Below are 16,871 nucleotides of genomic sequence, written 5' to 3'. Positions count from 1 at the left end.
TTCTACATTCCTTCCTTGCGGCATGGCAACCATTGCTAAACATTAGCAAAAATACTACGCTAGCAAAATGGTCGCTTGCTCGCCCGCCTGTCCCGGCCCTCCTCCGTTGTGGCTTCATGGCGGAAAGCGCAGCTGGCTCAGCAGGGGCCGAGCAGCATGTTGTGAGGCGTGTGCCAAAACTCGCAGGGGGCTGCGGCTCTTATGTTGCTGCCTTAGCAGGGCTGATCATCCATTCTGTAGAGCATAATTTGCAGTCGGATTTAGTGTTGTCATTTGTGTTTACCTTAATGTATCTCCACACCGCTGACATGGGTCCTACTGCACCTGTCCGGAAGGTATATACAGTATGGCAAGCTGGTAAATTGATATATTGGTGTTGTAGGATTGAAGCATTAATATAAATATTACTGAATGACAGTAGCAGTGCTGATACAAATACTGGTAATGACGCATTTATGAATATCTTTATCACTTTCTAGTTGCAATTTCCCTCCCTGCGACCTTGTTTTGTACTTATATATATATATATATATATATATATATATATATATATATATATATATATATATATATATATTTTATATATATATATTTTTTTTTTTTTTTTTTTTTTAGTACGTGGCCACACCCCAACAATACCCTGTACCAGCTGCAGCTCCAGGTTTCTATCCAGGGACAAGCCCGGCTGAATATGGTAATTATGGTAGGTGGATGGAGTGTTTGCCTGAGCCACTCACGCACGTACTGAATAATGTATGATTAAGGTTCTGCATCAAACATTGCATATTAAAAGTTTGTTCAGTTGTTTTTCTGTCATTTTTGCCAAGTTTGGTTGCACCCTCCAGAGGAAGTGGCAGTGTGTAAAATGTTTTGATTTTTCAAAGTTCATTCAGTTTGAAAACCTATTATTAATTTGAGTAATGTGTGCAAAAATATGTTCTATCACAACAATGTACATTTTTTTTAATATAATCGTAGGTGAAGTCATCTCTAATTATATTACATACGGCACGCCTACCCTGCAGGAGGCTGCCTGTCTTGCCGCCATCTTACTGCTACGGGTACCCGAAAAAGACAAATTTAACGAACGTAGTTCCCCCACATCATGACTACAGCATGTGTAACAAATGCAATGCATTTACTTTGTCACCGAATTGCACGCGCTCAAAATGCGCACACTTTGAACTTAAGTCATTGCATTCTATTAGTTCATCTCTAGATGGCACTAAGTTCTAGACATTGGGCCTTTAAGTGTCACTGCATAGCAAATATTAAACTGCCCCCTTCCCAATAGGCGTCTGAGTATGGTCATGCTTTCAAGCTAAGCAATCTTGTTGCAGCTCATTACAGTAGAGAGCTTGCAATACAAGTTATAATTATTTATACAGTATGCGTATGCAGGTGTATTGTAGGTCGTTATTGTCTATTCAACAGTCCAGTTCTCAGCTTTTTAACAGGTGTTTGGAGTGAGGGTTCTTTTTAAGTAAAATAATTTGCTTGTTAGGTTAATCATTCTTAGAGCCATTAGATTTTTTTGGACCTATTTAACCCATCAAGGCCTATAGCGCCTGGCTAAAAATCTTTCTAAAACCTAAGGTTGACTTTGGAATCACCCTCGAAAATGTTTTCCCAGAAATTCAATACCTAGAAAATAATCAATATCTCAGCCCCTGTAGAAGATAGAAACATAATTCCAAATGAAATGTGTTCTGAACAAAAAAGCTAAATGATCAAACTTTGTTTTCCATTGAATATGTTGTCTGTCTTTGTTTCATTAGCTCATCGGGTGAAGTTCAGATTACTTGAACAAATCAAGGGTTTCCTGATATTTGTCTAGTAATGTGAATGATTGAACTTGTAACTTGGGGGCGGCATGCCTCAGTGGTAGAGTGGTCGTTTCCCAACCCGGAGGTTGTGGGTTCGATCCCCGGCCATTGTGACCAAGTATCCTTGAGCAAGATACTGAACCCCAAGTTGCTCCTGATGCTGCATCATCAGTAGGTAGAGGAGGTACTTGAGTGAAGCTTCTTTGAGTACCAAAGGTAGAAAAATGCTATACAAGTGACAGTCCATTAACCATGACAGTCCATTTGCAAGGCAAACTAAATTTTACAAGTGCATCTTAAATAACACAACTTGCAAGTTTAAGTAGTCAAAATTGACATTGTAAAGTCAAATTAACTTTTCATTTTTGAGTTTTATGTACTCGCGTTTACTGGCATTATCTGAGTTGTCTGGATCAAAATGTTATAGTCAATTTAACTGATTTTGAGTTAAATTCACTTAAGTTTCCTGCTATTATCTAAGTTGTCTAAACAGTTATTTTCAGTAATAACAACTTAAAATTAGATATCTACTTTACTTGGGAATTTTGAGGCAATCGGTTTCCTGACTTTAAAGTAAGTAAAGTGAGCTTATTACATTTTACAGTGAGTTCAACTTTCCTGCCATTATACTTTTGAGGAATAGAGGGAGGTAGCGAAAAATGAAAGGCTAGAGAGAAAACACGACGACTTTCTCAATGATCCCACGGCATTCACGGCAGCAGAAGATAATATACAATGTTGTCACCTTCCCAAAATAATGGCCCGAGTCATTTTTTAAGTTTTATTCAGAAAATCCGAACCAAATACGATTTATATTTATTACTCATTTAGTTTTAAGGGTCGAATTCAATTATCTGTTTAACTAAGCCAGTTTTAGCAGAGGTAGCCAGCATCCTGAGTATGATGTTTTTGTCAAAATATTACTCTTTTTATGAGGTTGACGATATAATAACAAGCAAAACATTGTCAAAATAAAGCAGATGAGACGCAAAAGAAATACATCAAGTTAAAAAATTAAACAAGCACCACTGTGAAAGATGTATTGCATCTGGTGTTTTAATGTACAGTAAATATTGCACATAAGTGACACTTGCAAATGTTTTTGTATGTGTGAGCTGTACAGTTATCTAGTGCAATTGAACAGTCTTCTTGCTGTAGGCAGGAAAGACCTGCAATCGCACTCCTTCCTTCACTTACCCTACATGTTTTTAATGTACAGAAAATATTGCACATTAGTGACACTTGCAAATGTTTTTGTACGTGTGAGCTGTACAGTTATCTAGTGTAATTGAAGATTCTTATTGCAGTAGGCTTGAAAGACCTACAATCACTCTCCTTCCTTCACTTCTAAGTGTAAAAGTCTGGCTGGTATTGAGGTTGCTCAGGTCAGAGGGAGGAGTAAAGTTGAGACATGCTGGAAGAGGCAGAACTGAACACTGAAAGAAATCATTTTGAGTGGACACCTGTAGAGGGGGCAGGAAGAAGTAAAAAGGGGCATTCAAAAGACCCCCCCTCTCCCCTCCATTTTGCAGTCCATCTGCAATTTTGCACTCGGGTAGACATTCAACATGGGGAATCGCGGGTCTCACGAAGTTGATGACTCTCAGGGTAGGTGTCGTCGAGATTAACGGTCTCTCTTTGCAGCCCACCCCCACCCTAACTGCTCATGCGCCTGTGTTTAATGACTCGTATGTCATGCCTCTTATTTACAGTATTGGGACACTGTCCAAGAAAAGTTGCATTCCTTCTTCTGGCTTTCTGGTTGTGAGCACGCTCTTCGTCTCTCCTGGTCTATCCTTCCCTCCCTCTTGCAAACTATCGCATGTGGGTTTTGACTATATTTAGGCTGTGTTGCTCTTGGTCAACAATGCAGACTCAGTAATGTGAGTTGGACTGTAATACTTAGAGTGGTGGAGAGTCAGAGTGTGTAGTTACTGCTGAGCTGAAAGAGAGGCCTCTTCAATTTGAACATTTTGTACGCCGTTCCTTCCTTCCTTTCCTTTGACAAAGCTGAACTGTTGAGGCCATTTACAAGGCCAGCTAATATCAATGAAGAGCAGAAAGTCTTGTTGACAGTATTGACAGGTTGAGCCAACAAAAGTACGTTGAACTTGTAGTGTGTGTGTTTTGTTTTTTTTTAACAGTGGAATGGGGTTATGTAAGTAAATTATTTCCAGTTCTTTATGCTTCAATTCATAACATATACAAGCTTTAGTAACAGGGTGGTAGAGTTGGAGTTGAACGGTTATGTGGAAAAAGAATCTGTTGTGTCATAACCCAGAGGCCTACCTACACTATGGGCCTCCTCGGTGCTCTCGCAGACTTTTGCAAGATTGCGCACAGATACAGTAGAAAACTTGGAAGATGACTGTAGTTCTTTCAGTTTTACTGATATGTTATGCTTACTTCATAACTTCATAATTGGCAATAATGAAAAGTGTGGCAACACATTTTTGTTTTAAGGCCCAAATGTTTTAGTGCAAACTGCAATGTATTATTCTAAGTTGTATTGAATTCTTAGTCTGAAGTTATGAAATATTTTCAATGTAAGATTCAAAACATTGTTGAGCATCTTTTAAAGAGGAAATCAACCCAAAAATCTTCTTTACAATAATATCGTATGCAGCTACACTAGTCTAAACTTGACATTTTCAGTCGATCAAAAGTGGCAAAATGTCCAACCCCTGAGATTGCGAAAAATGGGTGGATTTTGGTACTTAACCCAAATTCCACAAACACAGTATTAATCAGAATACTGTGTTTAGACTAGTCGAGGTGCATACAACATATTATCGTAAAGAAAATTTGGGAGTTGACTTCATCTTTAAGCTACAGGCATCAGTAATATACACTTCTGGGCAGATCAGGGAAAGGAAAACAAAACAAACTAACTTAACTTATCCTTTCACTGTATTGATTAATTGATGAGAACTTACAGATACATAATAACAGAAATTTTTTTTTTACAAGTGTTTGTAAATTTGATTATTTCGTGGATACAAAAAAAATACACGCTCCTGTTCAAATGCCATGTTTTTGTGATATTTAAAAATTGTGGCAAAGATGAATCAGTTAACGATCTTTTCTACCATTACCCGGTAACTTAATGTGACCTATTACCTGTACAACTCATTTGGAAAAAAAAAAGTTTTTTCGACATAAAAGGTCAAAATAAACAACTGAGATAAAACTGTTGCAGAAGTGTGCGCACTCTCTTACAACTGTGGTTGTGGCTATGTTCAGACTTGACCAATCACATTCAAACTCGTTAAATGGGATTCAGCACACATCCATCACCATCAGTGCCCATGATAAACTCACAATAAATTCAAGATTTTTTTGGTCGGCTTACCCGTTTTACTGATGAATGATGGGGCACTAAACACAAATGTACTAACTACAGAGCGTTATTAAGCAATATAAAGAGTCCAGTACTGCACTATTATTGAGCATACTTGATCACTACTGTATATTGCGTATACCCTGGTGAACATATGTGCATTTTAGTAACGAGATTATACCTAGAGTGGATAATAAACTGCAGCTGTTTTATTGTTAATCACAGGAGAAAAAAATGTCCCTGTCCACCCAAAATGTTTTTGCACCTCACATGAATGAGTGTGTCTTGATAGGCTGTGTCGCTGTGTCCTTCCTTTGTGTCTCTGTGCTGGGCTCGTGTTAGTGTCATTATACGATTGTTGACTTAAGCCTGTATGTTTTGATTAATAGTATTCTGTCTGATCCACAGCCGGGGCCTACTATCCAGCCCAGCCTCAGTTTACTCCCCCAGTGCAGACGCCACCCGTCATCATGAACCCTGCCCCTCAACAGCAACAACCGCCACAGCCTCAGCAACACATCCACACCAAACGGGAACGTAAACAGGTCACTGTTCTATTAACCCATTAAGGACGGGAGCGCATAACCACGTTTCTACCACTAAAGCCAGGAACGTTGTTGCGTGTTTCTCCCTTTAAAGCCGGGAGAGCGTACGCGTCATTTTCTTTTTTTTTTTAAATCCAATTCTCGGTCTCTTAGCTAATGAAATGCATCAGAATAGACATGTGACGGTGTTGTGAGTTGTCGGAGCATATCCGGAATTTTTTCGAGAAGTAATGGCGGACGCTCTGCTATAAGTCACGGCTATGATATAGACGACACGACAAGCTCGTGGACTTTAAAGCCGTGAAACCATCCAAATGTGATGTATGGTTAAGATATATGTTCGTAGACAATGACGATCCCAACGTCTTTGTAAGAGAAGACATCATTGTAATTATCGCTCGTTTTTTAAAATTAGAAATAGTGCTTCACTTGCATCTTCGATTGAAACAGTAAAGATTAATGAACTCGTGCCTGTGTGAAAGAGCAATATCTAAGCTCTGAAATTCTTTTGGATTTATGTTTCTATCTGCTACAGGGGCTGAGATATTATTTTGTAGGTGGCGAAAATGTCAGGTTTTCAAGGGTGACGCCAAAGACGACCGTAGGTTTTCGAGAGATGTGTCACGAGGGTTTTCAGGCTTTCATGGGCTAATGGGGAACACATATTTGTGCACTGTACATTATACAGCAAAGTATTCAGACCCCTTGAAATTTTTCACTTTCTCTGTCATTGCAGCCATTTGACAAAATCCAAAAAGTTCTTTTTATTTCTCACTAATGTACACTCAGCACCCCATCTTGACAGAAAAAAATCGAATGTAGAATATTTTGCAAATTTATGAAAAGTGAAAAACTGAAATATCTTATGGTCATAAGTATTCAGACCTTTTGCAAAAAAACCTTCATATTTAACTTACATGCTGCCATTTCTTCTGATCCTCCTTGAGATGGTTTTGTTGCTTAATTAGAGTCCAGCTCTGTTTAAACTGATTGGACTTAGTTAGGAAAGGCACACACCTGTCTATGCGGTATGACCTTACAGCTCACTGTGCATGTCAGAGAAAATGAGAATCATGAGGTCAAAGGAACTGCCTGTTAATTTGGAGAACTGAGATTTCCGATTCCTAAACGCAACACACGGTGCGTAGTCACAGCAACTGTGAGGCAGCACGTCCTATTGCTGCTCGATGTTGCCTGCTGACTAATACCAAATACGTCTGTGTATTTCACTCATTTGCTAGATTGTGCATTTAATATTAGCATTACGCGACGGAGACAACTTGACATGCGTTAAGAGTCAGTCATAGATGGGTGTAACGGAGAGAATCCGGTCACTTTTCAAAATAAAATGTTTTTCAGCCTCAGATAACAAATAAACCAGAGGTACTGTACGTTTTTTTTTTTCTTTCTGTCATCTCTGCGGTCTCGGCCCGGTGGTTGGGGACCCCTGATGTAGTACCTGAATATCTGTGTTGAGCTTTGTTCTTTTGCCTTGAGACTTTGGCTGGGTCTCTTTATGCTGCTTATCTGTGATTGGTGTTGCCTTTGATTGGACTTTGACTTGGCCCAGGGACAGCCATGAGAAAGAGGCATTTGGGAAATACATTTGCTTGAGTTTGTGAATGTGCTTCAGCCTAAGGTTTATGTGCACTCATATGTACAACAAAAACATTTGTGTTGCAGTCTTGAAGTTTTGGGCGATTTGTTTTCTGTGAAAATCTAGAAATAAGTCATATTAAAAAATGAATGTATGAGCAAAGAACCACAAGTCTATTAGAGAGTGGGTAATATTTTGTGTCAGTGTGTATGGTTTATAGTGTGTATACAATTAATGTCAGAGCACACTGATTGCATTTAAAATCGTTAGCTTTTGTATTGTTTTCTTAACCTAGTGTTCATCTGTCTTGCTCTATCTTCATGTCAAAGTGGAAAAACTAGAGGGGGAGGGGCTGTGGGACATGTCAGCACATTGCTCAGCTCCACGTGGCCAACTACCCTCCCCTCCCCTACTGATTTCTGTGGCACTCCCTCTTCCTCTTCTGCTGATTTCCTCTGCTCTCAAGTAAGTTTGCAGCATGTCTGGTCAGAGTGAGGAAGAATGAGAAAACAGGCTTATTTTGCTCGTAGCAGCTCATTTGATTATAACCTTCCCTCTCTTTGAAATGCTCCTATTCTTTCATACAGCTCCCACCCCTACTTCCCTCGTGGGCCTCTTTAACTGTCTGTTAGTCTGTGAGGGCGGGAGTTGCACATTCCAATGCCATAGCATTAGAAGCCCAGTGGCCATCCTTTTTTCTCTCTCCTCCCTGTTCTGTTCAGCAAATGAGTGAAGGAGTGAGGGAGTGAGGTTCCTAGCTAGTCTACTTACAGCCCAGCCCAGCCCTCTTTTCTGTTCTCAGGCTGGGACAGTTAAGATTAGCTAAAACGTTCCACCACACGCCTGCTTTATAGTGTTTAATGTCAAGCCTGGAACTGGCTAGAGAGGCCATTCCTCTCCAGGGATGATAAAACTTTGTTAGGAACAGCTACCAATGGACTGGGCCTGGCAAAGGTTAGTTTATGGTAAACAACCATTTTGTTTTTTGAACTCAAACCTTTTGTGGGGATAGTCGTGCATATTTATATATTATGTATTGTATTTGTTGTTCATATTTGCTCATGGTTAAGTGTGACCTTTTAGTCTCATGACTGTCCACGTCACTTTATTTAGTAGCATTCTGGCTCATACCAGTTTCATGGCAGCTCTGACTTGCTAGAATAAGCATGTAGCGAGTGAGTGAGAGAGAAGGAGAGGGAGTGTTTCAAAAATGTTTGTGTGGCACATAACGTGAGAGTGATTACACTTCCAAGTTTTTCTCTCTTCAGCAGCGGAGCAGCGTGTGTGTGAATGCAAAACTACTGTCAAGTCAAATTGCAATCTGTCTTCCTGAAAGACTAAACATTTCATAGCCAGCCAAGGCTGCAATGGAGTTTTGTTCGATATTTCAGTTACAACAAGTGATGTAGGACATTACTATAGGGGTTGAACTGGTGTGCTGCATTTTACAATATGAGAAATATAATGCTCATTTGAGTGATAAAGCATGTGAGTCATATGACAGGCAGGAAAAGGTGAAGATTATGGGCATGCATGATGAGATTGTTGTCTCAAGTATTACTGTGCTACTACCCAATGAATATTGCTAATATGACTCTTCTTGCGGCCCAATTCAAATTTGTAGTGTATGTAAATTATTTCCTTAAATCTTTATGCTCACTTTGCATAACCTTTACTATTTGGCACCTGATTTCCCCTTTCTTCCGTAGATCAGAATAAGAGACCCAAACCAAGGAGGCCGGGACGTCACAGAGGAGATTATGTCAGGGGGCTGCAATAGCTCTAGCTCGACCCCACCACAGGTCAGTTTGTTGACTTAATTTGACTTTACTGTTTTTTATTTTTAAAGAGGATTTCATTCATTAGCATGCTTTTTTTCCCCAAAAGCTTGCTATGTTGTTTTTTCTTAACAGACATACCTTAATCATCATGAGAGAAAAATTGGAATATGGCTTGTATTACTTTGGATTCTTCAATCTTCACACCCAAAATTGTGATTCTTATTTTTGTATAGACTGCCATATCAGAATCAGACACAGGATTGTTCCAGGCCAACGGTGAGAGCACCCCAGCTGCTATTGCTCCAGCGCATGCTACAGCAGATGAGTTCCATGTGCAGACATTCTGCTATACTCAAGTGCTAATAATCTCCACGGTTGCTCTGATCAAGCACCTATGCTGATATCCATATTTGTACTATACAACCCTAAAAGGCATATGAAGACTTGAAAAAAAGGTAGCTGCAACCTGTGAAGATATTTTTTGAGGAGAGTAACATGAAATGACACGAGACTCAGGTTAACCTGCAAATTTAGTTCACTTTTTCTATGATTTATTGAATTTTATCTGACAAGAAAAGTCATAGTCCACCAAGAGCATAATAGGTATCAAGAGATTTAATATGCCATGGTCCACATTGAAGATCATTGCAGGATGGGTGGAGGAGGCTTGTGATTTGGTACTACATTATGTGTATGGTGTGCAACACAAAATATATAAGGTAGAGTGAAAGTTGAATTGCCCCTTGAGTGATTAAAATAAGATCTACTCAACATTATTTATATAGTGCGTTCACAACAGCTGCTTCTGAAACAAAGCACTTTACAGATCAGATGAGATGAAACATAACACAAACATAACAAACCATCAAAATCTTTTTCGCTATTCCTACATAAGCTTGATGAAAGAGGAGCAATTCAAAGTCTCCTTTCACCAGTTAAATCAGGGGTGTCATGACGCAACTCATGTTTGCTACACGGTAAGTTTGAAAGTAAACAAGCAACTGTAGCGCCCGTTGGCAAGTAAGAGACACATACAAAAAGAATTGTTCAATTCTCCGTTTCCAATTAGATCCAGTTTAGAGATGAAAAATTAAGTCATGCACTATATGTCACTGCCCACCAATTAGATCCAGTTTAGAGATGAAAAATTAAGTCATGCAAAATATGTCACTGCCCACTGTGGAAACGTGGACTTGTTTACATGAATTTTGGACATGTTTACATGTCTAATTTGGGTAACTTTTAAAATACATGAAAATACTGTCCCCAAAAAATCTGATGGAGGCGCTACATCTGCACTACGGCAACGTTTTTGTGCTTAGATCCACAGAGGAAATGTAACCTAAGTTTTACACAGAGGACAGTCAGGATGTGTACCTTTTTGTTTGACGGATGGATGGATGGATGGATGGATGGGAACCTAAATTATACAACAAATTATTAACCAAACCATATCTAAATGGAGTACAAGTATTTTTTGGGTAGGTGGGGGATGCCCAAATGTCCAAGCACATCAGCACCAAGTTTACCCATCCATCCATCCATCCATTATCTGTACCGCTTCTCCTCACAAAAAATGTTTGAACTGAATAGTGCTATATTGTTACAATTTGTACTAATTCATTTCATTTTTTGGACATGACAGATGACAGAGGACAACCTTTGCTGCCTCCTTTGTCACAGTCTCCTGACATTGTTCAGGATGACCTCACCCCCGGAGAGGCTACATTCTCTGATATGAACAATAAGCCAACTACACCATCTCTAATATCAGACGCACATGAAACCCCTGTCAGCACTATTTGTATTTCTCCCCCTGCGTCAATTGTTCCCATTAGAGACATAATGTACACTACCACATCTCCCAGAGGACTAACGCCAGATCCCCAATCTGCGCCTGAGGTGCCTGCCTACCCTGCACCACTCCCTGATTCTGTGCCTACCTCTGCTGTTCAGGAAAACCCAGAAAGGACAGCAACAAATCTTGAAGAAGTAGACGTGGTGATTAGAGAGGAAGAGGTACAATCAGAGGATGCTTCATTTATGGACAATTCTCTCACACTCTCCTCCGCCACAAATGGTGTGGCTGCAGAAGTGCCAGAAAACCCTTCGGTCATGTTGCCATCTAGTCGCCAGGAGTTTCCTCTGGAGTCTCCCATTGCTCAGCCAGAGGAGCTCTGTCTTTCCAATGGTTTACCTCTTTCACCCCGCCAAGACCCAGAGGCCCTTGCTACTAGCGCAGAAGAGCTTGACGACAGCCCCATTGCTGAACCTGATGTTTGTCTGCAGCCTGCCATGAAAACCTCCAAAGCCATCAATGAGGCAGTGCCTACATCACTTGTTGAATCAACCACAGCGCCTGTTACTGAGTCCGTTTCTACAGTCAGTCCAGAGGTTCCTGCTGAAACAATCACCCATGCAGCAGCTTCCCAGCCCGTGGATGAAGAAACAGTTCCTCCTGTTTCCCAAGGCACTAACGAGGATACTGTCAGTTCTCAATGCAGTGCTGTGGGAGCAACGTCACCGCCACCGGTGGCGGGCTCAAAAGATTATCACGACCGAGGAACAGTGGCAAGTTCTCCCCAGACTGTCCCCAGTGCCCTTGGAGAAACGACTATGCAAGGTGTGTCACTTTCCACTTATTTAAAGTATGCATTACAATTCTGAGTTATATCTGTAGTTTTCTCACTTTCTAGAGGTTGTTCTCTATCATTCTGTGTTAATCGTTCTGTAGCTGCTGTGTCTGTGCCAAAGAAAAAGAGGAAAATTAAAGATTTGAATAAAAAGGAGGCAGTGGGAGATCTATTGGATGCATTTAAAGAGGTGGGTGTTCAACTGTTTGAGCCAGGACATGTAACTTCCCTGCGCATAAAAATAAAATGAAATTACTAGTAAGTGGTATGTAATGTAACTTTGAACCATTCACATCTTTACCCCCTTTGTTTCAGGAGAAAGTAGTTGTACCACCAGAGCCCGAGGTTGTTTCGGCCCCATCAGCTGAAACTAAACTTCCTGCCCCGTCTCCTCAATTAGAGGACAATGACCTAACTTGGGAGGACAAGGAGGACAAGGCGGACAAGGCGGACAAGCTGGATGATGAGAACATTCAGCCAAGCCCTCCCCAGCAGACAGCAACCGACAAGGAGTATCAGTATAAAGAGGGTGGGTCCATTATCCCAGTTGATGGCTTTTCCTGGTAGTTCAGTCAGACTTCTTTCTCTCTCACATACACATTTTTTTTAATTTTCCTGAAAAGAACAGTATATCTAACCATCAGTTGAAATTAGTTTTGTGGAAAAGTGGTGATTTTGATAGTCATGCACCGATAGAAAGCAAAGGTAAATTCAAAGCACAATTTAAACTGTAGCCGGTATTTGTTACTCCTGATATAGAGATATTTTACGGCTGGAAAGTGGTTGCATTGTACAATATAACTATTGTTCGTAGATGGCCGAAATTCATAATAGTTTAACACAGTGTTTCCCAAAATTTATGAAGCCATTTTACATAAGTGAATTGTCGCCGCAAACCACCAAACAAGAATATCCCAAAAGTATGAATACTGAACTAATGATGATGATCTTGTTTCAATTACCCTACAAATTTACTTACCGTTACTGATCGTAAAACCTAGACCTGTTTATTGGCACACAGACTTTATATACAGTACTTGCAGGACACCATGACTTACTCGGTTGTATAAATGGCCACAGGTGGATACACAGGTTTATTGTACCTTCTGCCATCGAATGGAAGAGCATTTAATTGTTTTGCCTGCCGCTGTACATCGCTGTTATAGATGAACAAAGATGTATTCATATTGAATAAATAATAATTTTCAGACAAATTAAGTCAAATTGGATGATTTCTCTGTCCTTAATTATCTCATGGCACTTCGAAGTGTGCCACAGCATCCTCTTTGGGAATCAGTGGTGTAACAGTATTATCATAATAACCTGTTAACTGATACCTAAAAACCTTCGTACATCCATCTCTATCTTGTCCTCAATAGGGAAATTAAAATAAAATGTTGCTATATTTCAAGTGGATGACATAATCCAACAGTTATCCTTGAACTCAGCTGTCTGAAAATGTTTTGACGCAAAGTAAATAAATGTTTCATGATTCATTCATGTATTTTATTTTCAGAACAATGGAAGCCAATCAATCCGGAGGAGAAGAAAACGTATGACCGGGCTTTTCTTCTGGGATTTCAATTCATCTCAGCCAGCATGAATAAGCCTCAGGGTCTTCCTGCCATAAATGACGTCGTCCTGGACAAGGTATACCCATCGACACTAATAGCATACAAAATACTGTACAAAATTCAGTACGTTTGCACAGATAACACTTTTTTTTTTTAAAAAAGCGATGAGATGTCTTTACATCTAAAGCCTCCATAAAAATTTCAAAATGGGCCGTAGCATAGAAGTGTGTAATACAGTACCATCATTCCAAAAGGTACATCCTCTTTATTTTAAGATTTTTTGTCTCCCTTTATCACTCTTTGAACCACCAGCATAACTCCCAATAGAATGCTTAACTAATTGGTGTGTGGCATGTGCAAACATGATGTTTTTTTCTTGTAGTCATCACTTCCCTAATTGTAAAAAGCATTAGTGGGGATAAGCGGTTTTGAAAATGGATGGATGGATGAACAAGAGAGCCATTGAAGAATAGTGGATATTACGGTCACCTAGAGGACACAAGTGGGATGCTCGATCAAAACTTAGTTTGTTTTGTTTCTTTTTTCCTTGTGTCACTGTGCTTGTGTTGGCTGTTTTGGGGTTCACCCACAGGAAAAGACTGGCATGGTTGTTTGATAGAAGACAACATTTCCTGCGTTTGTAAGTGTGCATTTTCAACTAGGATAGTCTTCAATTTTCCAATTACCATTAACAGGATAGAGAGTAAAGACAAGGAATGAATAGCAAAGGATGCCTTCATACGTACTGTATAGACAAATGTATTGCATTTCAGGCTTGTATTTGCAAACAGAAAAATATGCCAGTGCAAAATCTTTGCTTTTATTCAACGCATTTGTCTTTCTGCTTAGGTGAACAAGACTCCTCTCCGCCAGCTTGAGCCCAGTCGCCTGTATGGGATGAATTGTGGTCCTGATTTCACACCTTCATTTGCTAACATAGGCAGGCCGGGTATGGGAGGAGGAAGTAGAGGACCAGTAAGTTAATTTTTCTTTGTTATGACGATCACATACCAGCAATTTAGCAGTGCTGTCTGATTATTTTGGTCCGCTAATTTTTTCTTTCCTATCTTTTTTTGTTAGTCACCGGGTATGGGTGTAGGCATAGGTGGTCAGCGTCGGTCTCAGCAGATGCAACGGAAAGAACCAAGGAAAATAATTACCAGCATGTCACTTAATGAGGATGTGAAGCTGAACAAGGCCGAGAAGGCATGGAAGCCTTCACTGAAAAAAACAATACGTGGATGTGCAGGAGAAGAGACTGTGGATAATGATCCAGATCAACTCAAGACACAGGAATTATTGAAAAAGGTCCGCAGTATCCTCAACAAACTGACCCCTCAAAAGTTTAAACAGCTAATGAAACAAGTGTCAGAACTAACTATTGACACAGAGGAGAGGTTAAAAGGTGTCATCGACCTCACCTTTGAAAAGGCCATCTCTGAGCCAGACTTTTCAGTGGCCTATGCCAACATGTGCCGCTGCGTTATGGGGGTATGTATCAACAGCTCACTAATAGTTTCTTCCTATTGGGACAGTTTAAGGCTAAATGATTTTTATAATAAATGGAAATGGCAATAACAATTCTGAACTTTTTAGCTAAAAGTCCAAGCCACAGATAAGCCGGGAGACACTGTGAATTTCCGGAAGCTGCTACTGAATCGATGCCAAAATGAGTTTGAGAAGGATAAAGATGACAATGAGATCTTTGAAAAGAAGCAACGAGAGCTGGAGGCTGCAGAAGGGGTATTATACTGCAAATTATTTTTTTAAAAACTTTTTTTTGTTATTTTACTGTAAACTTACCCTTTTTTCATCTCTATATATATTTTTTAATTACTACATCTTTGTGAACTGGACATTACATTTTTCCCCACAACAGGATGAGGAGAAGCAAAGGTTAATTGAAGAGCTTGAAGATTCTAAAAACAAGGCTAGGAGGCGCTCACTTGGTAATATTAAATTCATCGGTGAGCTATTCAAACTAAAGATGCTCACGGAAGTCATCATGCATGAGTGCATCGTAAAGCTACTGAAAAACCATGATGACGAGTCCCTGGAGTGCCTGTGCAGATTGTTATCCACCATTGGAAAGGATCTAGACTTTGAAAAGGCCAAGGTACAGTGCACACTTGTAGTCCAATAAATCAGCTTCAGCTTGCAAAGATAGCAATGTACAAAACTAAACTAAAACACTGACCAATGTGTTGTAATGGTCTTTAGCCTCTCATGGACCAGTACTTCAAACAGATGGAGAAAGTAATAAAGGAAAAGAAGACCAGCTCCAGGATCCGCTTTATGTTGCAAGATGTGATGGACCTTCGACGGGTAAACACGCAGCTCTACACCTGATGTTTTAGCAACTTTCTTACACTTGCTCACAGCATGCATTGGTGCTCACACATCATCTGGCAGTGTTTAATGTCACTGCAAAGTATTATCAAATTGTGCTTTGTGTGTTTTTTGTGTAACTGTTTTTGACTATACTTCTCTCAGCTTTGGTGAACTACATGTAATGTAAATTCCCATGTGTCATCTCAGAACAATTGGGTGCCCAGACGAGGCGACCAAGGCCCAAAGACTATTGACCAGATCCACAAAGAAGCTGAGCTGGAGGAGCACAGAGAGCAGATGAAAGTGCAGCATGCACTCATCTCCAAGAAAGAGTCTTTCGGCGGTCCAGGAAACAGGATGGGTGGAGGAGGCTCAGGGAGTCGTGGGGGACCTCACACTCCTGGTCGCGGGGTTCCACCACAAGATGATGGCTGGAACACAGTTGCCATATCCAAGAACCGAACATATGACGCAAAATTAAAATTCCCAAAGGTACCGCAGTTCTTGTCTGTTATATGAATCTAGTACTAGCTTTCCACCCTGCATTAAACACAACCTTGGATTGGATAGAATTTAGAAAATTAAAACCCATTATTTACATCCAGTCATATAGTCTAATCGCATGTCAGTATTAAGTTAAGCCATATGCTGAAGCAGCTTTGATTCAGCTCTTGTATTCAGCTGGAATTTTGGTTTTAGTCAACAAACTGTTCTTTTCAGGCACCTGCTTTTGATATCCACACTCAGTGTCTCGCTCCAGGGGGCAAAGGTGCTTTGAGCTGGGGTAAGGGCAGCAGTGGTGGTAGCACCAACAAGCTCTTGGATTCTGGTAGGTCTCCCTGTTAGATATCTCTGGAGCTTTGAGTATGAGCAAAACAATCTATAAATTTATTGTTCTTCCCAGGCCCAGAATTGGGCGGCCGTCCAGCTACCAACAGGTTCTCAGTTCTACAACAGGCCTCGTCAGGCACTTCAGCTGAGTCAGACAGGCGGGTTCCTCAGAGGTAAGAACAATTGTAAAGGTGTAAAACAAAGTTGTAATGTTGTCCTTGCAGACCTGCCAACCTTGTGATATTTATTTTATTTTTTCAAATACCTCAATAATGAAAGTGCGTATACATCTTGGCAATTTTCAAGGTCATGTTATAAGAGTAGTACAAGATTTTACTTTGCAAAGGTCTTCATGAAAATCACGTATTCTTTGAAAATTCCTGTTTACCAAACTCACATGACCATGAAATGTT

General features: G+C 40.1%; 1 protein-coding gene across 13 annotated transcripts in view; it reads left to right on the top strand.

Annotated features, from left to right (window-relative positions):
• Positions 1-16,871, top strand: part of LOC147144735 (eukaryotic translation initiation factor 4 gamma 1-like) — a 35,359-nt gene that overhangs the window by 10,134 nt on the left and 8,354 nt on the right. For 5 of the 13 annotated variants that reach the window (XM_086034919.1, XM_086034917.1, XM_086034918.1 and 2 more), the window contains 16 exons: positions 616-703; positions 5,575-5,711; positions 9,018-9,110; positions 9,323-9,365; positions 10,735-11,712; positions 11,824-11,912; positions 12,038-12,251; positions 13,239-13,372; positions 14,146-14,271; positions 14,377-14,787; positions 14,893-15,039; positions 15,176-15,412; positions 15,517-15,621; positions 15,835-16,119; positions 16,348-16,456; positions 16,532-16,631. In XM_086034919.1, coding sequence (XP_085891045.1) covers positions 616-703; positions 5,575-5,711; positions 9,018-9,110; positions 9,323-9,365; positions 10,735-11,712; positions 11,824-11,912; positions 12,038-12,251; positions 13,239-13,372; positions 14,146-14,271; positions 14,377-14,787; positions 14,893-15,039; positions 15,176-15,412; positions 15,517-15,621; positions 15,835-16,119; positions 16,348-16,456; positions 16,532-16,631 — 3,296 coding nt within the window. Of the gene's footprint in view, positions 1-615; positions 704-3,290; positions 3,435-3,773; positions 3,927-5,574; positions 5,712-5,735; positions 7,774-7,848; positions 8,274-9,017; positions 9,111-9,322; positions 9,366-10,734; positions 11,713-11,823; positions 11,913-12,037; positions 12,252-13,238; positions 13,373-14,145; positions 14,272-14,376; positions 14,788-14,892; positions 15,040-15,175; positions 15,413-15,516; positions 15,622-15,834; positions 16,120-16,347; positions 16,457-16,531; positions 16,632-16,871 lie in introns of those variants that run through there. The other 8 variants (XM_086034920.1, XM_086034916.1, XM_086034923.1 and 5 more) reach the window with 7 other exon arrangements.

Source organism: Filicampus tigris, chromosome 7 (genome assembly GCF_054856515.1).
Source record: "Filicampus tigris isolate MCC_2025a chromosome 7, RoL_Ftig_1.0, whole genome shotgun sequence".
NCBI classification, from domain to species: domain Eukaryota; kingdom Metazoa; phylum Chordata; class Actinopteri; order Syngnathiformes; family Syngnathidae; genus Filicampus; species Filicampus tigris.
This window is presented reverse-complemented; position numbering and strand designations above follow the sequence as displayed.